At 47.5% G+C, this 22,403-nt stretch overlaps 2 protein-coding genes across 24 annotated transcripts in view; one reads left to right on the top strand and one right to left on the bottom strand.

Moving 5' to 3' along the window:
* Positions 1 to 1,149: 1,149 nt before the first annotated feature.
* On the top strand, positions 1,150 to 13,799 carry galnt11 (UDP-N-acetyl-alpha-D-galactosamine:polypeptide N-acetylgalactosaminyltransferase 11 (GalNAc-T11)). Of its 4 annotated transcripts, none has more exons than XM_027029632.3 (12): positions 1,150 to 1,236; positions 3,337 to 3,618; positions 5,024 to 5,147; positions 6,665 to 6,831; positions 7,290 to 7,412; positions 7,591 to 7,831; positions 8,250 to 8,367; positions 8,599 to 8,751; positions 9,831 to 10,049; positions 11,702 to 11,806; positions 12,384 to 12,521; positions 12,864 to 13,799. In XM_027029632.3, the coding sequence occupies exons 2-12, from the start codon at positions 3,375 to 3,377 to the stop codon at positions 12,993 to 12,995; spliced, it is 1,764 nt and encodes a 587-aa protein (XP_026885433.2). In that variant the 5' UTR covers positions 1,150 to 1,236; positions 3,337 to 3,374; the 3' UTR covers positions 12,996 to 13,799. The 4 variants fall into 4 exon arrangements, with proteins under 4 accessions (XP_026885433.2, XP_026885430.2, XP_081552453.1 ...); XM_027029629.3 differs by having other exon boundaries at positions 7,287 to 7,412; XM_027029630.3 differs by lacking the exon at positions 1,150 to 1,236 and adding an exon at positions 2,095 to 2,852 and having other exon boundaries at positions 7,287 to 7,412.
* Positions 13,800 to 15,907: 2,108 nt separating this feature from the next.
* Positions 15,908 to 22,403, bottom strand: part of kmt2ca (lysine (K)-specific methyltransferase 2Ca) — a 112,704-nt gene continuing 106,208 nt past the window's right edge. For 15 of the 20 annotated variants that reach the window (XM_081696314.1, XM_081696313.1, XM_081696318.1 and 12 more), the window contains 9 exons: positions 21,625 to 21,723; positions 20,279 to 21,428; positions 19,820 to 19,956; positions 19,428 to 19,570; positions 18,732 to 18,909; positions 18,509 to 18,625; positions 18,351 to 18,424; positions 18,151 to 18,259; positions 15,908 to 17,792 (listed from right to left, as the gene is read on the bottom strand). In XM_081696314.1, the coding sequence (XP_081552440.1) occupies positions 17,700 to 17,792; positions 18,151 to 18,259; positions 18,351 to 18,424; positions 18,509 to 18,625; positions 18,732 to 18,909; positions 19,428 to 19,570; positions 19,820 to 19,956; positions 20,279 to 21,428; positions 21,625 to 21,723 (2,100 nt within the window). In that variant the 3' untranslated portion in view covers positions 15,908 to 17,699. Of the gene's footprint in view, positions 17,793 to 18,150; positions 18,260 to 18,350; positions 18,425 to 18,508; positions 18,626 to 18,731; positions 18,910 to 19,222; positions 19,334 to 19,427; positions 19,571 to 19,819; positions 19,957 to 20,278; positions 21,429 to 21,624; positions 21,724 to 22,403 lie in introns of those variants that run through there. The other 5 variants (XM_081696315.1, XM_081696325.1, XR_014116918.1 and 2 more) reach the window with 5 other exon arrangements.

The raw sequence follows: 22,403 nt of genomic DNA, 5'->3' as shown, positions 1-22,403 counted from the left end.
TTAAGTTCAAACGGTACCCCGTTACATTTGCTTTGTCTGACTCCAGCAAAACAAATGACTCACACAAGCTTGAAGGGGGATTCAGTTTTTCTTAAGTATTTCTATCTTTGTGAAGACATGAGGAATATGTGAGGAGAAACAAAGCCAGTTCTCACTGCGTGGTTGTAAATGTACTCTTATGTCAAAGAGCCACAGTGTCCGGAGCCGTCTCTGGGCCCCGTATGTTTCAGACCCCGTATGGGTCCCATACATTCCTGCAGTGAAATGAGCTACAAGCTCTGGATCTGCACAACAGACAAAGCAATGGACCAGTGTACATACTTACTGTGGATACTACGAGTAATTAACATTACCTGTATGTAGATGAAGCGTAGCAATGTGTAAGAGTATAGTATCAATATAAAATATATATCAATAGAAATATATAGAAGCAATATAAAGCATACTGTTTCTATACTCTGAACAATGTAGGGGCACATGTGTCATTATTCATGAGATGTGAACGAGGCCAGTGGTTCAGTGTTCAGTTCTATAGCTATATTGGCCTGTCCTCGTCCTCAGAAGGGTAGAAGGGTAGCAGAAGGGCACTCGATGTGGCATGAAAGGATGCTGATATGCTGGTAGACAAAATAAAATGAGGATGATGGTGGCTTGAAACCAGAACTTCACTATTCTTTTTGTTTTGTTTTGTAGTATGCTAGCTCCAACTGCACTGGGCCAGCACAGTTGAAAGATCATTGATAAGGAGATTAGTTGTGGTGTGAGAATTGCAAGTTCTCTGGAGTAACTTTAATTCACGGATTTTCATGGTTGTGTGAAATATTACAAATAAACTTTTAAAAGGCTAATGTTATTGATCTTGGTAATTTGTTAGGAAGCCATGTAAGTTTGAGGGAGGAGGGCTCAGAGGATCTTTGGCAACGCTAGGAATCTATAAACGCTCATGGTTTTTCTCGCCTTTTTCGCTGTTTTTATACAAAACACTAATAACGCTATCAACGGTTACCCATTAAAATAACTCAGGATGTAAAATAGGAACTCCAAAACCACAATAATTTTCCATACTGTGCTGACAGCCGAATAGTGTAGTTTGCGACCTCGCCGCTAGAGGGCAGTACTGGTACGGGACGTAAGGCCGTGGCTAGGCTAGGCTAAGCTAACCCAACCCCACAGTAACTACCGTTACACGGAGCGCTGTCGACGGGCAGAGCCGCTTTACAACATGTTCGTTACCGAGTAAGTTTTAATAGCTACGGACACTTCAGAGTGGAAGCAGTAGGTAGGCTGGAGGACACTCGAAAGTCGATGTCGCCGGAACAAAACGATTTGAGAAAAAATGTTGACGACTTAGCTAAGATAGCCTAGCTAGCCAGGTAGCTGATGTAGCTGAGCTAAGATAGCAGGCACCTGAGGGTGGATGTGGAGAACAAGTTAGGTTACCGCACCTACTGCTTATAGTGGGTTTATAGTGGTGTTTAGTGGGTGTTTAGAGCCCGTGTAGCGCGTCAGGCACGTTTAATGGCTGGGTTTCTTTAAAACTGAATGATTCAGTCAGACTGCTTGTTGCTGAGATGTCTGTGCAGACAGACAGGTTTGATGTGCGTGTTTTGCTTGAGGTCGCCTCTTGTGCACGCTAACCTAGCTAGATATCAACACACAGAAATCTCTCTCTCTCTCTCTCTCGCTCTCTCTCTCATATCAGGTTTCGCTTTGGGTGATTTCTGATTAACAAGCTAATTTCTGAAAGTTGTCGGAGCCTATTCGGAAAAGCAAATCAGGCTCCCAGGTTCCCTGTGAGGCTCTGTTGAAGGATACAAGGCACTGATCAAAAGAAATCACTCATCTTTTTGCTAACCTGATTTTTTAAATGGCCCTCAGTTGTCCTTAAAAACAATTTTAGGTTTGTAGATTTTTATTACAGTATTTTCTATAGACTGTAGATGAGTAGGGATAGCTAGCTAGCTATATAGGTTTATAAGAGGTGTATACTGGCAGGTGTCCCAGATCAGACCCCCGCTCTTTAATTGTTAATGCCATATTGAGTTTGGATTTGGCTCTCCTGTTTCTAGCTCAGTGTTGTCGACGGGCAGGGGTGAAATGTGAGACAGATATGCGCTGGAACAGCTGCTTTATACCAGGACAAAGAGATCAGATGCTCTGGAACTTTCTCCTCTCATGGATGCCAGTGGGCTTCTGGATTGACGTCTGAAGGTTTTTGTTGGACACTATGCTTTTGTGCCCTGGTGCAGTGTGTTCAAGTATGGTTGGACACTTTAGCTGGGCACGCTTTAATCTGGAAAAGATATTATTGCGTTAGCTGATCATTTTTAAGATTGGTCTCCTGTTATTTTACTCGATCCTCTTCTAAACTTAGTTGGTATGGTATGTTCAGAATTAGAGCAGTGAGAAGCATTTGGTACCAGAAGAAAAAAAAACTTTAATAACCTTTATATTTTTTAACATAAAAAGTAGTATGTTGCGAGTGTAAATATTCACATCTGGTTTTGCACGGTACAGTCCAGAAGGTGTGCTTTTTAGTGCTTGTGGTTGATGTAGTTATTTGGCCCAGCTCTGGTGACTTTTGGAATTTGCACGTCGCGCCTGTGTCAACTCCAGTTGTACAACGAGGTCAGTGCTTAGTTTTACGGTCCGTCAGCCCTCGTCAGATATTAGCACGTCAAACAAAGCCCTCCGAAAGTAACTGGGAGCTGTGTGAGCACAGAGCATAGTTCAGTGCTGACGCGCTGAATTGTGTGGAATCGGGCTCTTTCCCAGGTTAACGGCCCGTGTCCCCGTGCCGCTCGGAGACTGGAGATTGGATCGAGTCGAGCTCACATCCCTCCCTGAACGCCGTAAGTGCCTCTGTGCAGCTGGTGAGAGGAAGGCCTCTCCCAATGGGGTGGGTACCCCCAGTACTCGAGATCCGGCGTCTGATGGGCCGAACGGCAGGAAGCAGAACCCAACAGTCTGGCACAGGGGTCAACAGCTTTATTGTAGATCATGTGCTTTTTGTTATTAATTTTTTTTTACATGGTCAGCTGACTTTGGTCGTGGTTGTCAACACTTATTTAATGTGCACTATATTATGGGTTGTGTTGTGCAATGCAGTGTCACTGCAAATCAAAGTGAACTGAAATCAAACGGAGCTTTGACAGATGAGGAGGTCTGATGAAACGACTGCTGGGTTCCCAGGTGGTTCACCTGTGAAATGCAGCACCTGTGACTGTTTCTGTGTTGCTCTGATTGCCATGTGCCTCGCAGCATACAAAAACCCACAGCATTCAGCCTTCGAGGTGGTTAAATTGTGGATTGGCATGTGGCATTTTGTGTTTTCAGGTGCTGGAGGCTGGGCCCCTGACGATGCTAGCTGTACCATGGGCAGTGCCACTCTGCGCTACTTCTGCTATGGCTGCGTGTTTGCGTCTGTGACCTGGTCCGTCCTACTCTTCCTCTACCTCAGCTTCGGCCAGGAGAGCCGCCTGGCGCTCAGCTATGTGCCCGTCCAGGGGCCACAGCACCGCTTCCAGCCTCGCTTCACACGCCGGCCGGGCCTTCTCGAGCCGGGCCACAGGGCACGTGGCCAGGACGCCCGCACGCCTGACCTCTCGCCGGAGATGGGTGAGTGCCCGGCTGCGTGCTCTGGGCCAGCAGCAGATATGCACACTGATACGTGGTATTTAAACTGTGGCAGTATTTAAACATGCTAGTCATTGCTTTATTTGCCAGTATTCGTCAGGGACAGGATTTTGGTTTGAGATACTGGAAGCTGCTCTGTGTATGGAGAGCAGTGACAGTGGGCAGTACAGAGGGGGGGCATTCTAGTACCGAGGGCTGGGCCTGTGTGGCCTTACCAGCTGGTATACCAGGTAAGGACAGTCCCGGCTGGTATACCAGGTAAGGACAGTCCCGGCTGGTATACCAGGTAAGGACAGTCCCGGCTGGTATACCAGGTAAGGACAGCCGTAGTAGCTTAATTACCTTCCCACCGTCCAGTTCCCCAAAGCGATGGGTCAGGTTTTTGAGAAAACAAACAAAATAGTTTGTTTGTGTTTTTGCATGAGTGAATGAGTGTGTAAATGTACTTACATACATATTCCGTCTCCACTCATTTTATCACACACACACACACCTTCATAGCTCTAATTTAGAGCTCCATGGTTAGACTTCAGCACGTACAGCTCATCTGCCCAGTCACTCACCAGAGCGTTTTTGACCACCGCTGACTGGATATTGTTTGGGTGGTAGACGATCCTCAACCCGACACTGACACTTTAGAGTCCAGTGGTCTGAGATTGACCCCAGCTGACACGGTGGTCATGGCAACAAACACGCTGTATCCTCTAACTGTATCATCTTACACCCACAAGGCGCTTCAGAGGGGTGTAATGAAGAAAATGTTCCTAAAAAGGCTTTGTGTGAGCGTGCCCGTGTTTGGAGAGTGGCATGGTTTTGGGGAGGCGCCCATCTCCGAGGCTGTCTGCTTGACCATGTGCACTGTGTGACAGAGCGGTGTGGCTCACGTTCCAGCAGGGACTGTGGAATTAAGAGAGAGAGATTGCCTTCATGTCACTCCACACCACGTGTCAAGAACCGAGGGGGAAATTTCAATCTGGGTGTGTGAACGTGGAAGTGGGCATAATGGATATTTAGGCGTTTTAACAGTCCATTACAAGGACGAAGACGGTGGTGATTATTTGAGCTCTTGTTGGGTGAAGTGCGTATGTAATGGGAGTCGTAATTGCTCTTGGTTCTCCAGATGGCTGGTTGTGGCCGTGCTGAAGTGCGCTTTTGAAGGTCTACTCTTTTTGGGCCAGTCAAACCTTTGTCTAAGCTCTGTGTAGTTACCATGGCAACATACATTACATTTCATGCTGTTGTAGTGAAGGTGCATCAATACAGAATAATAGAATAAACTCTCACTCCCTTGCGGTGCCCACACACACACACACACACACACACACACACACACACACACACACATTGTCATAGCAAGTACGGTCTTTGATGTGTGGAATCTCTGTAGGTATGATATTTAATGAGGAGGACCAGCAGGTGAGGGACATGGGATACCACAAACACGCCTTCAACGTCCTCATCAGTAACAGGATTGGATACCACAGAGACCTGCCTGACACTCGAAATGACAAGTAAGAGTGTGTGTGCACACGCGAGTGTGTGTGAGGACAAAGGTCCAAATGTATTCAAAAAAACATGTTCATTGTTTGTGAGGTCCTTTTCAAATGAAGCATCAAGGATGTGTGTGTGTGTGTGGGTATGCATGTATTGGCATGCATGTTGGGGTGTGTGTGTTGGTGTGATGAGCTTGTGACTGAAGGCAAGGTGAGAATAAGTCACATTTCCGGTTTGAACATCGGGTGATTTTAACGGTTTAAAGGTTTGTGTAAAAAAAAAAAAAAACACTGAACAGCCACCTAACTGGACCAACTTGATTATTATTAATAATGTTAATGTTACATTTCTTATTAGTAATATTAATGTTATTTCTTGTTAGTAATGTTAATGTAGTAATGTTAACTAAGTTTTTCATGTACAGCTTTTAACTACATGTTTTTTTGTTAGATTTTACTGACTTCCTCACAACCTTTAAAAGCTTCTGAAGACACTGCCCTGCTATGACTCTACAGGCACTGCCCTGCTGTGACTCTGCTCTGTTATGATAGGCACTGCCCAGCTGTGACTCTGCTCTGTTGTTAGGCACTGCCCTGCTGTGACTCTGCTCTGTTATGATATGCACTGCCCTGCTGTGACTCTATAGACACTGCCCTGCTGTGACTCTGCTCTGTTATGATAGGCACTGCCCAGCTGTGACTCTGCTCTGTTGTTAGGCACTGCCCAGCTGTGACTCTGCTCTGTTGTTAGGCACTGCCCTGCTGTGACTCTGCTCTGTTATGATATGCACTGCCCTGCTATGACTCTGCAGACGCTGCCCAGCTATGACTACAGACACTGCCCAGCTATGACTCTGCTCTGTTGTTAGGCACTGCCCTGCTGTGACTCTGCTCTGTTATGATAGGCACTGCCCTGCTATAACACTGCAGACACTGCCCTGCTGTGACTCTGCTCTGTTATGATAGGCACTGCCCTGCTATGACTCTGCAGACACTGCTCTGCTGTGACTCTGCTCTGTTATGATAGGCACTGCCCTGCTATGACTCTGCTCTGTTATGATAGGCACTGCCCTGCTGTAACTCTACCTATGCTATGATTGCTACAGTGGATTCTATCACTTTATTCCTCACTCACACATCACCACACCTGCTCTGGGTTCGTAGCACCTGTGCTTACTTTAGCTGTCTTGCTTCTGTAACTGATTAGTGGCTCCTACCTGGGTCTCTTGACTCCTGTAGTGAAGTTAACCCTGGAACAACAGGGTGCCCATCTTGTGATTTTCCTCAGTTTTGACTCTCTTGAATAAAGGTCTTTTGATATTTATTTATTTATTTATTTATTTATTCATTCATGTTTACTTATTGAAATTGTTTCTGAGATTATTTGTTTTCATTTTTTCTGTAATAAACCTTCTTGGAAAACATTTTTTAAAATAAAAAAATTAACTAATTGACTAATTATTTAACTAACTAATTATTTATTTAGATGTTTATTATACGGTATTGCTTCCATCCTTTCACACCCTGTTCCCCAGGTGCAAAGACAAGACCTACCCACTGGCACTACCCACAGCAAGCATAGTGATCTGCTTCTTCAACGAGGCGTTCTCCGCCCTGATGAGGACTGTTCACAGTGTTCTGGATCGTACGCCAGGTTACCTCCTGCATGAGATTGTCCTTGTGGACGACAACAGCGAGCTGGGCAAGTGTCTGTACCGCCTCTGAACAGATCACAGCTGCCTGTGTCCCAGTGCACTGAAGACAGAAAAGGCCCACGTTAGTGATGAGTCATGGTAGCGATGAGTACGTTAGTGATGAGTCATGGTAGCGATGACTACGTTAGTGATGAGTTGGCTGGACACCACAGTACATCATTCTGCCTGTAGTATTAAACACAGTGTGTTACTGTAGAGGTACTCAGATCCCCAGCCTCCAGGGTCCAGGTTTTCCACATATAAAGCTAGTTAGTGCTAAACGCAGACAGCGCTACAGTTTCAGCTCAACACTGCACATGCTCCACACGTCTGGCACACTTCACACACTGGAAGAACGTTGATATCTGTTTCTGTGAGTGCTCTAAAGTGACATTTTACATGTCTGTGGGTGCGTGTCTGTGGGCATATGTGTCTGTGCGTGCGCCTGTGCACGTTTCTGCAGAAGACCTGAAGGAGGAACTGGGTGTGTATGTGCAGAGGAACCTGCCAAGCAAGGTTAAGCTGGTGCGGAATGAGAAGAGGGAGGGGCTGATCAGGGGAAGGATGATTGGAGCATCTCATGCTACAGGTGTGCTCATATTTGCATATCCTGCATATTTACATTTGTATATTTCTTTGTTCTGCGATATCAGTATTATGAAGGCCAATATTGTGATATCAACAAATGATATATTGTGCAACCTTAATACTATTGTCTCATTCTCTTACTCACTCACTCACACACACATTGTGTTTCTCTGGGCCAGGTGAGGTCTTGGTGTTTCTGGACAGTCACTGTGAGGTAAATGAGGCATGGCTCCAACCTCTGCTGACGCCCATCAAGGAGAACCGCCACACCGTCGTGTGTCCCGTCATCGACATCATCAGCGCCGATACGCTGGTCTACAGCCCCTCCCCCATTGTGCGGGGGGGCTTCAACTGGGGACTGCACTTTAAGTGGGATCCAGTCCCGCTGTCTGATCTCAACAACCCCAGTGGAGCAATCAGGTACCAGCACCAAACCAGCTGCAAGCCCGAGGCCAATGGCTGGGCACGGTCTGGTGTCTTTCCAGCTCCATCTACTAAGAAATCATAAGAGTTGGAAATATGAACCCAGAGCTCTCAAACTCCAGTATCTCTAGCACTGGAGTGGCCAGTGTTGGTGTCCCTCTGGGTTTGGCCCTCCGCAACGGCCAGGCCGCACGGCCTGTACAGACAGCGCAGTATCAGTGGGTAGTATGTCACACGTTACATGCTATACACGTGATGTTTTACATGTATGTGTGTGTGTGGGGGGGGCGGGTTCAGAAATGCTATGAAGTACTTCATCAGCTGTTTCTCTGGAAAGTTTGTGCAATTTGTGTAATCTCTACATCTTTTACTACAGTTCACTCTGATTGTTTACTCCGATTGTTCACTCTTCCAGGTCTCCTACGATGGCTGGAGGCTTGTTTGCGATGGACAGGAAGTACTTTAATGAGCTTGGACAGTACGACAGCGGCATGGACATCTGGGGAGGAGAGAACTTGGAGATCTCCTTCCGGGTAATGAACCAACACACAATTAAAAACTACTAAATGTCCTAATCCACAGACCAGCCAAGTGAGAGATGTCTTTATGACCGCTGGTTTTGAGAGTTGTGGTGCTTGAGGGTTTACAAACTGATCACATTCACATTTATTATTCCCTATTAAACAATTACGTTTAGTCTGAGTAACATGGAATTGGGCCATCTGATCATTCCTGAGTCTGTGTGTGTGTGGTTTCTGCCTCAGATCTGGATGTGCGGCGGACAGCTCCTGATCATCCCCTGCTCCAGAGTGGGTCACATCTTCCGCAAGCGGCGGCCATACGGCTCGCCCGGCGGCCAGGACACTATGGCCCATAATTCCCTGAGGCTGGCTCATGTGTGGATGGACGAATACAAGGTGAGGGACACCATGAGCGTGCAGGGGGACAGGAGGTGGCATTTAGTGGGACAGGACAGTGTTTACGGCTCAGTTAATGAATACATGAGCTGCGTGATTCAAACAGGACGCTGTAGTTACACAATGTGCCGTTTTCCGTTAATAAGTGAGACGTAGTAACCTCGGCTGCCCTCTCGCTCCGCTACTCCGACACACGGGTTTCTGGGCTTCGGAGCGCCAATCGCACCGATACAAGCCGGTCGAGGGGGGCAGGGAGAGAACTCTGGGAACAGTTCTGCTGGACTCAGGAAGTGAGCTTTCTGCGGATTCCAGGGATGGCGAGAGGAAGACTCTGGAAAACGTGCTGTCTCACATACAGCACTTAAGATCTGATGGTTTTAATAAAGAAGACATTTCTGCTGACTCGTGGTGAGAACATTCCAGATGTTTGTCGTGTGGCCCCTGATCTGATATGTGCTGTCAGTGCACTAAAAGATGAATAGATAGGACGGACTCACTCGGAGCTCACTCGGGACCTGTTCTCCTCCACAGGCTGCAGGGTCTCTTGTTGTTTTGCCTTATTTGTTTCTCTGCTGGTTATAAAATGAGAAGATTCTCCCGTGCCGTTTAGTTTGTGTGTGTGTGGGTTTTTTTTTAGTTTGGTTGATTAAATAAAGTAAATAATTCAAGCGCACACAGGCTCAGCTGTGTCAGGAGTGCTGCACTACTGTGGAGTTTCCTTACCTTATCTCCTCGCTCCCTACCGAGTCACGCTCGCGCGCTCATCTTTCTCTCTCCTCATTTCTTTCTCCTTTGTTGCCGTTCATCCCCTTTCTCTCCTCTTTCGGTCGTCTGTCTTTTGTTCTCTCTTTCTCTCCTCTGCTAAACGCTGTAGTTGCTGGTGTAAACATGGGCCTTTTCCTCCCCACCATGCTGGGTGCAAGCGCGCTCTTGGTTGCCATGGTAATGATTACAGTGCCCAGATCTCAAAGTAACAGTCAGACCAGCACTTACAGGAAAAGTCCAGAACAGAGGCCTAAGTGAGAGCTTGAGAGGATTGTGTGTGTGTGTGTGTGTGTGTGTGTGTGTTTGCCCTTCAGGAGCAGTACTTTGCGCTTCGTCCTGAGCTGCGTAACCGGGAGTATGGTGACATCAGCGAGCGTGTGGCCATGCGCCAGCGTCTGCAGTGCCACTCCTTCCAGTGGTACCTGGACCACGTCTACCCGGAGATGGAGGTGGCCTCCGCCCAGAACAAACCGGCCCAGCCCGTCTTCATGAACCGGGCTGTGAAGAGGCCCAGAGTGCAGCAGCGTGGACGTGTGAGAGACCTGCAGGCAGAGCAGAGCACCATCATAGACATGAACCCACCTCTCCAACTATGCACTCACACACTCTCACACACACACACTCGCACACTCGCACACTCTCACACACACACACTCGCACACTCACACACACACACTCGCACACTCTCTCTCGCACTCACACACACGCACACACTCTCACACACACACTCGCACACACACACTCTCTCTCTCTCTCTCTCGCACTCACACTCGCACTCTCTCTCACACACACACTCTCTCTCTCGCACTCACACACTCGCACACTCTCTCTCGCACACACACACACACACACTCGCACACTCTCTCTCGCACACACACACACACACTCGCACACTCTCGCACACACACACTCGCACACTCTCTCTCTCGCACTCACACACACGCACACACTCTCTCTCTCTCTCGCACTCTCACACACACACACACTCGCACACTCTCTCTTTCTCTCTGTTTCATTCAAGCAAATATCAGCTTTGTCATCTGTACGTTCTCAGCTTTGATCTGCTTTCTGAAACTGCTGAGTGACTGTGGCAGTGCACCACCGCAGCCAGCCACCTGGGGGCAGTGTGGTGGAACGTTTTGATGCTCTGTACTGCACTCCGGTACTGCACCGAGTAGTAATGGGTAGTAAGTTGTATTTTTCCACTGTAAGTCGATGTTGGGGTTCTTCATGGCATAAACACTGACTTCACAGGCTTCTAGTCCTAGAACTGTGAGGGTAGGGAGTACTTTCTGCAGATGGGTAACGACCGTCTTCACTTAGCATGTGCGTCAGCTTCTTCCTGTAGATTTGTCCCTCTTAAGTGATCTGAACCCGATCCTGGGGGCCCCAGTACTGCACTGTCCATTTCTGTGTCCTCCTCTGTGTCTGCGGTGTTTATTATTAGAAGTAGCGTGGAGACAGATTAGTCAGGGCAGGGGCGGTCCAGACAGGGTGTAATCGACCATGTGGGTCCAGACAGGGCCTCTGGTGTAATCGACCATGTGGGTCCAGACAGGGCCTCTGGTGTAATCGACCATGTGGGTCCAGACAGGGCCTCTGGTGCACTGTGCAAATTAACACACACATGCCCGTTGACAGAGCATGTCCACCCGTCAACTCCGTATGTGGAGTGCCAGAACTGAGAGAAACCTGTGTGTGGCAGTGGGTGCTTTAGGGAACAGGTTTCTGTGTCTGCTGTGGCCCAGCGGAGCTACTGACCCTTTACCTGCAGTTGTTATATTAAGCCCAGTCTTAGTCCTGAAATGTTACCTACCAGTGTTTAATGCTGAAAGCTGGGAATTCATTTTATAATCAACCTTTGTTTATTTTGTTCATAGTTAATTTATAAGGAACCATGCATAACATTACACAGCAGCAGATCAAAGCTACAGCGTGAATTGTCATCTGTAGTCCCCTTAAAATATAAACCCCTGTGGGAAAACATTTATACTTTCTGACCAACAGAACCACTGTTCATTACATTTGCTGTAACACATTTTAATAATTATAATTAGTGGTATTTTGGTGTTCGATGTAAGGTACTCAAATTCCAAACAATGACCTTTGACCTTGTAATAAATCCCCTCTCTCTCTGTCTCTCTCTCCCCCTTTTCCCTCGTGCATGTGTGGGTGCGCCTGTCAGCTACGTAACCTACTGGTTGATAAGTGTTTGGTGGCGCAGGGTCGTCCCAGCCAGAAGGGCACTGCTGTTGTGGCGCGAGCCTGCGATTCCCAGGACGCCGAACAGGTAAGGCCTTTGAGGAGAACGTCTGAACCTTTTTAGGGTTCTCTGCCTCGTGCTCTAGTGCAGAGTTTGGCTGTTGCACCCATGGCTGGAAGGTGGCGCACGTTTTCACCTGCAAAGAACATAAAAACAGAAAGCAGACACTAGCGAAGATGGCACAGAGGTCAGGAGAAAAGGAGCTGCTCGCTGTGACTGAATCTCACTTCATTTCCACGTCCTCGAGTGCCTTTTCCGCCCTATTTGTACTGTTTGATGGTTATGAAGCTAGAGCTTCACTCCTAAACTGCGTTTCTGAAGCAGCACAGGAAGACCCCCCCCCCCCGATTTCACTTTCTTTCAGTTCTTTTTCTCACTCTAAGGTTGTTCTCTCACTTTCGTTTTTTTTCCCTCACTCTCTCACTCTCGTTTTTTTTCCCTCCTCATGGTCCCTTGGCTCTTCTCGTCTCACCCACCCCCGTGTGGGGTCTGTTCATAATGATGTCATTACTTTAGGGAAACATATAGTGCACTTTATGCCTGTCACATACACATAGGACTAAAAAGGGTTTTTAGCAGCAGCTCTGACTGTGTGTGTGTGTAGGAGTGGGCATACGACGAGGAGCATGAGCTCATCCTGGCTGGCCTGCTGTGTCTGGATGTGTCTGAGATGCGCTCATCGGACCCTCCGCGCCTCATGAAGTGTCATGGCTCCGGTGGCTCCCAGCAATGGACTCTCGGGGTGAGAGTTCTTAGTAGCCTTATTATAGGAACGTCAACTGAAAGTCGTGAGTGAAGTGTTAGTTAGCCTAATCGTCTCATTTGACTAACGCTAACTCTGCTGTCTGGTCATTACTGTGATACAGAACACTAGAGCTTAGCTTGGGAAATGTGTGTAGAAATCCAGTTGCATCTCTGGTGTGTTGGTGTCCTGGACGGACGTGACCACACTTCCAGTAAAGGGTTCCGGTATAACCACTGACGCTTGGGTGTCAAAGCCACTAAAACCTTCCTTTTGCACCTCTGCCAGGACAAAATGTTGAGTTTCTATTAGATGTGTGGCATCTTTTCTTCCTCTTTGCAGAAGAACTCTCGCCTGTACCAGGTGTCTGTGGGTCAGTGTCTCACTGTGGTGGACCCATTCAGCCATAAGGGATACGTTGCCATGGCAATCTGCGACGGTACAGAGGCGCAGCAGTGGCGGTTGGAAGGCTGATCTGCAACTTGACCTGGGCGTTCTGAGTGCACGCTGCCTCCTCCTGGCCATGGGAGGGGACTGCATATGGCAGTACAGGCTGGTCACCTTACTGTACGGGCAGGATTACCGAACACACACACACACACACACACACACACGCTGTCGGTGGCTGGAGTAGCCGAACGTGGAGCTGCTGTCTGGTGGTGGGGGACGTGTTGCCGTGGTCTTATCCCCACTCCGCTGTTGAAGCATGAAGTTCTTGTGGTCAACTCTTCTCTTTGAGATATGTCTTTAGATTTTTAGCAAATGTTCTAAAACTTTCATGCAAGTATTTTTTTTTTCCTCTAAAATTTCTCATTTTAACCAATTTGCACAGTGATCTTGCAGAGACAATTCAGAGGGACTCTGAACTTTTATTGTAAATGTGTTGCTGAAAAGCATCAAACGTCAGTATTAGATTTATCTGCTTGTAAATTTTTATCATGGGAAAGATCGGAATTAATTACACATACACTAAAGCTTTTCTAAACTGCAGTACTTCTATATTATTTTTAATGATTGAATGTAATTTCTCTCTTTCTCCCCATATGCCACTAGATTCCTTTGTAACCAGCGAGAGAATGTTAGTCAGATACACACCCCACACTGACAAACTTTACAGAGGTGAAGTTGGGTATGAAGTACTAGTTGAGGTATTTCTAAGTAAAAAAGAGAATGATGTGAATATAAATGTTATTGTTTTTCGATATGGAGTACTGTTACCTGTTTCTTTGGAAATCTTTTTGTAAATGATGGAACCAAATAAAGATGCTTTTAAATGAAGCATTTTCATTACACAGTAAAAACTTAAGTTCTCAGCCCTTTTTAAAGTGTATATGGTGTAAAACCTAACCTTCCTTTCTACAGGGACTGTTGTGGAGGTCGTAGGACACAGATGTAGCTCGGCTCACTAGGGTCACGAGGTCTCCACGGCCGTGCCCATTTTCAGTCCCTAGGGGGCAGCAGTTTGAAGATGCCATCGCTTCGGCTTGCCAATTTACCAGAAACAGATCGTTTTAGGGGCTGGTTGTGGCCTCAAGAAGTAAAAACTGCTTCCTTGATTTGCTTTCCCTTTTTAAAGTTTGAGGCTCAAGATTGTTTAACATTACCAACAAACGTGCAGTTCAGAATATGACTCAGAAATGACCAGCCTCTGTAGCAGGCTGCAACATGTAATCATACCCCCAAACGAAGGCCTTTTCGATGCATGTTTGTGTTATACACAGCTTTTATAAGGAGTTAAATCATGGAACATGCATCATAAGCTTAGCAGATGTCAAAAACTCCCTTCAGACTCAGTTAGATGTCTAATGTGTTCAAGAACAGTCATCTTTGGGATCCTTTACGGTTTGTCCTTTAATATCCTTCATCACTTTGTAAAGGAACGTGGTCAATGAGACTCTCGCACATCTAAAAAAAAAACGTGGACTTCCCCTATACAAAAGCCATGATTCTGTGTAAGACTCATCTCTGCTACAATCATCCATAGTAAACTCCCAGTTTGCAACCTACCCCTTGACTAGTAATCACAAGGTTGCCAGTTCAAGCCCCACCACTGCCAGGTTGCCACTGTTGGGCCCCTGAGCAACACCCTTAACCCTCAATTACTCAAGCGGTGCTCAGACATAACAGCAAGTCGCTTTGGATAAAAGTGTCAGGTGAATGCTGTAAATGTAAATGTGACTCAGACCTGTTTTGTCTGAGCACTTCTATAAGCAGAGGCAGCACAGCACACTCCAGCCAGCAGAAAGGACCAGACATCCATAAATTGCCACAATATGGGCAGGAAATTCAAATTTCTGTGTCTCGACATCTGCAGCTCCCTGAAATGTAACGTTATCATTTCCACCAGTGTTGCACAAGCTGCAGAGATTGTTCCTTTTTCTAAAAACTCATTTCACTGTTGTGGTTACTGAATGTGTCTACGCCACCTCCATCACCCCTCTGTCTCCACCCCCTTATCAGGGTCACGTCCAGAACGGGACCGGGAGGATCCGCACGCACCTCAACCATCTGGGCAGTCGTCGCTTCACCAACCTACGGGCTGGTCGCTGCTGGCTCCTACCCTGAATCTGGCTTTGAGTGCCTCAGCTCAGCACCCCTCTCTCCTCCCCCTCTGCTCCTCATCACAGCTGTTCTTCTATTCAGTTGCATGCTGGTGCTTCCGTTATCCCACTTCTTCCTTGCTCCTCGGATTCTTGTGCGTTATATTCTTTCTCCTACCCAACAAGTGGTAGTTATACCGTGACCTGAGAGTTTGCTGCTCATTTTAATTTCACTGGTAGTCATTTTCAAATACGTGCGGCTGCATCCATAGTTCTGCATCTGTACTGTTAAACTACCATCCTTCTCCCCCTTTTAATTGAACGCCACCAGACAACAGCTACATAGTAGACAGTCACTTATTATTAATGTAATTATGTGCTTTCCAAAGCCTGTAGGTCACTTCTGTCCAGGAGAGCTGCAAGGAGGGTGACCTGACCAGCAACTGAACTTTGCTTTAAATGTCTGAATGAATGCATTTCGTGTCCTGTTAGAAATGTCCCGTTCCTGGCCAACGCAACTGTCTCACCAAAGAAACGTCCTCCTACGTTTGTCAAACTTGTGATTTCAATACGAAAACTACAACTGCACTAATTAAAAACCGAGAATGTTTGTTGACAAGCGGTTTGCACTCCCAGCGCTGGGGTCTTCCATGCACTGGACATTGCAGTGTTTTCCTTGCTCACACACTCAAGAATTCTTCCATGGGGCCATGCTTAATAATTACCTGGAAGGGTTAATGGGGTCTGTCGGGAAGGCACTGAAGCTGATGACCAGGATATTAACAAGCTGATATTTACTCTTCACTACACTTAGACTCATAATTCTGAGGTGAAACATCGACAGTGTTAAAGATGTAAAATATTTATTTTTTTGTAAATGTTCCTAAATCTGATTCCACAAACTCCAAAAAGGCTTCATTTTTGACATTGTATACTACTGTACAGGACCAAGAAGAGACGAGTACTGTTAAGGTCTGAATATTACAAGAGGGGAAAAATATCCAAGAAACAATTTCATTACAACCAGTCATTGAGAAATTATGTACAATTGATTCATTTGAAAGTATTAAAAAATACATCATGCCATGTACATGACAAACTCTAGACTTTGAATATTTCAACAATTGTAGTCCACTTTAGTTGTGCACACAAACCTTCATTTCAAACTGGTAAGCAAAATGCTTTCACCAGTGTTTCAATCCTTTATTAAAGTTCAAAACATCATACCATGATTTTCAGCTACTCAAACACTAAACAGCATCTTTCTTAAAATAATGTAAACAAACCAAAAAACCCATACTTTTTTCTTTTTTCTAAATGTCAAAGCAACGTGAAAGGCATTTATTTTTCTCGGCGAAACTCATGTGTGTTCCTCTACATGTGCACCACAACTTTGTATTAAGAATGGAAACCCCTCACGCTCGCTAAGCTAAAGCTACCGGTTTCTGATTGGTGGGTTTCTAATGTAAATTCACAGCACAGGTCGTTCATGATTAGCAGGTTATGTCGTCACAATCAGCGCAGCGTGATTGGTGCGTTCATTGATTGCAAAAAGTACATGAAACCAAAGTGTAAAAAGGAAAAACAAACTAAGAAAGTATATTCTTCAAGTGGTCAGAATTTTAGACAATATTGATTCTACAATCTAAATACAACAAAAATACTCTGAATTCTTTTCATTTTTTTTGTTTTTACAGATTCTGTACAATTTTATACAACACATAGACTCTCAAAATTATATCTTGACATCCTTCTTAAATACTTTTTTCCCCTTTTTGTTAAAGAAAAAACAAAAAAGAGTCACCCAAATAGCTATAATGAAGTTAAGGTAGCATTTGGTCGAGTATTTCTAAATTCTTAATTTTAGATGTATATTTACATATCTTATAAAGTAACACGGTCTGTTCGATCTGAAGCCTTCCGAAGCAGCGCAGCTTTCTATTTCCACATTCTTTAAAAAATAGCTTCAATTGATAATAAATACAAAACGTTGCCTCTTATTTTACAGAAATTAAAAACAAAGGGAAAAAAAAAAAGATAAACTGACTCATGGAATCAAGTATTTTAAACTGTATTTTTTTGTTGTTGTTTTAGTGCAAGTTAATATTCCCTTAGTTTTATCCCTAAGGAAGTATTCTCAGTACATTCCTTGTTCAGTGGTGTCTACATTTGTTTCAATATACGTGTACATCTGTATATATTCTTTACCCAGAGGACCTGCCTCTTAATAACTATGTAAGGTTGTGGCCAGCACTGAACTCTCCTGGTCAGCTGGTGAGAGCTCCTTTTTGCCTCTTCCTCAGAGAAACGGCTGTCCGTGCAGCTTGCGCTCTGCAAGCCAGAGGGCCCCAGTGTGCGGCTGCGCGTTACACGCGGGTGGTCACCTGCGGAAGCTCCGCCCCTGACCCCTCAAACCCAAACACTACTCCAACTGGCTTCATGCCTTATCTTTCTTTTGGGAACCTTGGACTAGGTCTCTTCAACTCTTACAGTTCTGCGGTCTTTTCGTCTGCCCTGATAAGTTTAAAGATTAAGTAACAAAATGCTTCCTCTTTAGAAATGGGCCTAGAAAAAGATGGGAAGGAATGCATAAGTGTGGAGTGTGAATGTTCTCGGTCCACCTTAAAAGGCCTCTGATTTAGTTCATCCATTTTCTGCAGTTTACTGCACCACAGTGGCAAGGAATTTTATGCTGGTCATCTTCGAGGTCAAATTTGTAGTCATAGCACAACTGAAAGAAAAAGAGGAAAGGAGCAATTAAAACACCATCATTGGAGGCTCAGTGCTTCAGGTACTCGACTAGTAATCAGGCTGTCAGTTCAAGTCCCACCACTCCCAGGGTGCCACTGCTGGGCCCCTGAGCAACACCCTTAACCCTCAGTTGCTCAAGTTGTACTCAGACATAATCGTAAGTTGCTTTGGATAAAAGCATCAGCCAAAATGTTCTTTTGGGCCCCTGGCCTTAACCATCATCTCCTTACTTGCAGAAAGGAGCGTTTGACTGGACGTGAGTGGTGTGTAAAGAGCAAACCTTTGTGCTGCACTGTAAACAAACTGAGGGTAAGAGGAACCAGACGAAGGACCCTTACCTCCTCGCCGCGCTGGATTCGGCGGTTGGAGCTGATGATGATTTTGTGACCTCTCTCAAAGGTCACAACTTCAGCTATGCAGTTTGGTGCGCAGGAGTGGTTGATGTACCTAAGGACGCAAATGATTGACAGCGATGTCCAGATGACGGCTAGAGACACGGTGCTGATCAGTCAGTCAGCATTGCTGCAGAGGTTCTTACCTGGCTGGTCCTCCTGTGATGGTCGCATCGATGACATGCTCACTATCGATGCGGAACATGTAGACGCCACGATTCTACAATTTCAAATTAATTTTAATAAATAAACACTAAAATATCAGTGGCCAAAAGCAAAAGCAGGACTAATGCTCGTGACGTACCTGTGCTTCGTACATCTTCTCCTTGCGGTTTGCCACCTCGTTACGGATGATTGTCCCGATATATTCAATCACCATGGTGTATTTCTCTATGTCCCTGGCCGCATACAGACCCAAGCCCTAGAACACACACACACGCACACACCCCTCTGTAAGCGGAATTCAACCAATCCAGCGTTGTAAGCCAGTAGCTTCTGTCCTCCAGGCGAGGTGGGTCTGGGTTCACCTGGATACGGGAGCGGGCTAGGTAGACGTTGGACTTCCACTCGGCTTTCATGCGGCGGTACTGGGAGGACTTGGAGTGTACAAACTGCTTGCTGTAGGGGGCACCAGTGAGCTCAGCAGGGCTTCCGTTACTCTGGAGGGCCTTAGTGGAACTGCTGCTACTGGTCAGTGTGTGAGGCCTACGGGGATGAGCACACGCACGCACACGCCAGGTCACAAAAAAACAACCCCACTTTTTAAATGTGTGGAAATGCATATACAGTAGAGGAGGAGTGGTGTGCTACAGTGGACATGTGAACAGGTATGCAACGGTGGACATGTGCACGTGGACAAATACACAACTGTGGACACGTGCACGTGGTCAGGTCCTGTGGTCAGGTCCTGTGGTCAGGTCCGAGTGAAAAGCTCAAAAGTCGTTAACATGGCAGAGGTCTTAGCAGGACCTTAACGTAATCAAAATCCGATCTTTAGCTTTAGTATTATTTTAGAGACCTCATCATGACACGCCAAACATCCTGGAGGAGGCGTGTGAAATGGCAGACCAGGGATGGGCTCATGCTGACCTCATGGGTGGAGGCATGGGTGGAGCACAGGACACGAAGCCTCTCGGGCCACAGCAAAAAGATGGAGGAGGAGGAAGGCCAAAACAAATGTGGACAAAAAAAAACAAAAAAAAGGTTTAAGTGCTACAGAATACCTTAACACAAACCTCTTGACATGTGTGCAGGCCCTGGGTTCAGAGCGAGCACATCCTGAGGGGTTGATGGCCAGAGGAAGTTCCATCAGGGGGTTACGACCGTAACGGAAAGTGTAGCGTGAACATGCCTCCACTCCAGGCAGCTGAAACACGCACGCACGCACACACAGTGAGACTGTTGGAACTAACAGATTTATAGTGAGGCTACTTCCTCCCAAAATAAAAGAAAATTTGGGTGAAATGGTTAGAAATTATGAGACATCAAACACTCAGTTTTAAACTGAGTGTAACCGCACTGTTACCCAACACAAATGGGCGGAAAGAAAAGCTCTTCAATATTCAGAAACATCTTTCTTTTCTTTTCTCCAGGGCAACATTTCCTACTGCCGTACCGACTCCACAATCCTGGTGACAGCAGGTACGGTCAGTCCAAACAGGTCTTCCCCTTTCAGGTAGACGGGGAACAGTTTGAGGGTGTCAGACTCGCCCCTCTTCTCAGCCACGGGCTCCAGGACCTTATCCCACACTCCTGCACAGAGCACACGAGACAGCTGGTTTTAAAATAGACCCACCCACACCTCTCCTCATTTTTAATCTCACCTCCAAGAGTGGCAAACTTTTCAGACTGCTTCACTGGAACCGCTAGTGAGAGTTTTTAGTTTGTTTTTGCAGCAGTGTGAATATTTAATGCCCCCCCCCCAATAGCAGAAGAGTCTGTCTGAGCCATTAGACGAATGCCACACCCAGAAACACTAAAATGCTACACAACCTCCTACCTGCACGCGAGATCCTTTCAACATCATGGACATGACGTGACAGTAAGTGGTTGTGAATGATGTAGTCTCACTCACCTTTGGGGGAAGCTCCGGTCAGCACCAGGTCCTCATATCCCTGCTCCACCACGCGAATGGAGAACTCGGGGGCGCCGTCCTTCTCGTCGACGGAGCAGAGGTAGCGGCAGCGGCGGTCCGCGTGCCGCATGCTCCAGTATATCCGGCTGGCCTCGTATCCGATGGGGAATATGGCTGCGGGAGAATGGAATTCCTGCATCTGCTGCGGCAGCAGCTGGCCGACGGCGCGGAAGACCAGGCTGCCCACGCGGAACGTGTGCTCGCGTTCGCCGCGCTGCACGATGCTCGCGATCTGCCTGGCCTCATCGCGCTGCACGTACACCCGCCGGAAGACGGCGAAGCAGCGCAGCTCATGCTCCGCCCCGCCCGGCACCGCCCCTACGGCGGCTCCGCCCCCACGGGGCTTATGCAGGTGGCACAGCATGGTCTTGTCCTTGAAGAAGGTGCACTGGGCCCGGAGGGCACAGGTGAAGTGGTAGGCATTGGTGCAACGCAAACGGTGGCATCCGCTGGTGGCGCCCATCTGCTGGCAGTAGCTGCAGCGCACGGCCAGGCCGCGCCTCAGCGCCAGCTCCACGTTGATCAAAGCACCCGCCTGCGTTTCGTACACCTCGGTGGACCATAGGGCACAGTTCAGGTGCACCCACAGGTCCAGGTCCAGGTTGAGGAGGCGGGCGGGGCCGTCGGTGAGTCCGTCGCCCTCTTCGTGGCAGAAGCAGCAGCGGCGCAGGTCTTTGGGGAGGGGCTCAGGCCGGAGGGAGGCGTCCAGTTTCTTCATCAGCTCCTCCAGCTCCTCCTTGTTCTGCAGGTGCACGTCGCCCTCGGGCAACACGATCTGCACGCTCCACTTCCGCCATCGCAGACCCTTCCAGCGCTTTCCGGCCAGGTGGCAGGTCTCGTCCCCGCCGTTGTGGACGGCCCGGGGGCGGGGCTTAAGCTTGACCGTGACCTTCAGGGCCTCGGGCTTGACCTCGGCCTTCGGCACGTCCAGGGAAATGGAGGGGAAAAAGACGGGAGGCGTGGAGGGGGGAGTCTGCTCAGGTTGCATCTGGGCCAGCGAGTGCACGTCCAGGGCGGACATGTTGTTACTGTAGGAGTGAAGCACCTTGGCGTGGCTTTTCTCTGCTGAGTCAGGCAAGGCGGACACGTTCTGCGGAGACGCCACGCAGACACACGAAACACACGTGCTCAGATCAACGGCTCTCTCAAAAGGACGCATGCGATACATATTAAAATACAACCACAGTTCCGACTCATGCCAAAACAAGACCTTAAAGATCTTACAACCTCAAGTGCCACGAAGGATCTTGACGGGATCGGTTCGGCTGTGCCGTGGCATGACTCACCTTGCCGTCTGCCGGTTTGGGCTGCGTGGGGGACAGGTAGAGAGCAAAACAGTTCTGACTGCAGAAGACAGTGTTGTTCACAGCCTGCGTCTGGCCCTCCTGTGGAGAGAACACGCGTCAGAGCCACAGAGCACACGACAACAGGGAGGCGAGTCCACGCCACCGCTCAACCCAGATCATCATTATCCAGCGAACTCCAACGGCCCGCTAAAGGAGCAGAGAGTGAAGGCTGCAGTATGCTTCAAAAGCGCTTATTAAATCTGTAGAGTGTAGAGACACAGAGGAAGCCGTGACGGCCACATACATCAGAATCCACCCATCTGAACGGCTAGATAGTCAGGTCTTAACTGTTTGTGAGATCAGACATCTTGGGGCCAGGCTGACTACATACAAATAGACCAACATGGACGGACAGACCCCCCCCCACCCCCCACACACACACCCTTGGGTAATGTCAGTTAACCCGGTAATTGCAGCAGGGAGGATTTTCACTCCCTGTCAGGGCTAAATTAGCATAATTAGAGAGCAGCTCTCCGTCTCCCGAGGGGGGAGGGGTCTTTTTGTGGTGGGTGGGTAGGGGGAGGGGTCAGTCATTGTCAGATGCACTGTGGCCTCCAACCTGGAGGCTCTTCTGGGTCACGCAGGGTCACCAGGCTGCAGGGAGCCGTGAGAACTATCGAAGACCTCCAACTCGTGTTACACGTCTACTCTTTCAGACCTTTCAATGACAGGAGGCTCTGTGACTCAACTGGAGACTCATAACACTCAGATCAGGTTCA

This window comes from Electrophorus electricus, chromosome 14, assembly GCF_041902795.1.
Source record: "Electrophorus electricus isolate QZ-2024a chromosome 14, ASM4190279v1, whole genome shotgun sequence".
NCBI classification, from domain to species: domain Eukaryota; kingdom Metazoa; phylum Chordata; class Actinopteri; order Gymnotiformes; family Gymnotidae; genus Electrophorus; species Electrophorus electricus.
Note: the sequence above shows the minus strand (reverse complement) of the source record. Positions and strands in the feature narration are given on the sequence as shown.

Coding starts and splice junctions, on each gene's coding strand:
- galnt11 (XM_027029629.3), top strand. CDS start 3,375: ATGGGCAGTGCCACTCTGCGCTACTTCTGCTATGGCTGCGTGTTTGCG. Junction 3,619..5,023: donor TGACCTCTCGCCGGAGATGG/GTGAGTGCCCGG, acceptor GAATCTCTGTAG/GTATGATATTTAATGAGGAG. Junction 10,050..11,701: donor GAGTGCAGCAGCGTGGACGT/GTGAGAGACCTG, acceptor TGCGCCTGTCAG/CTACGTAACCTACTGGTTGA.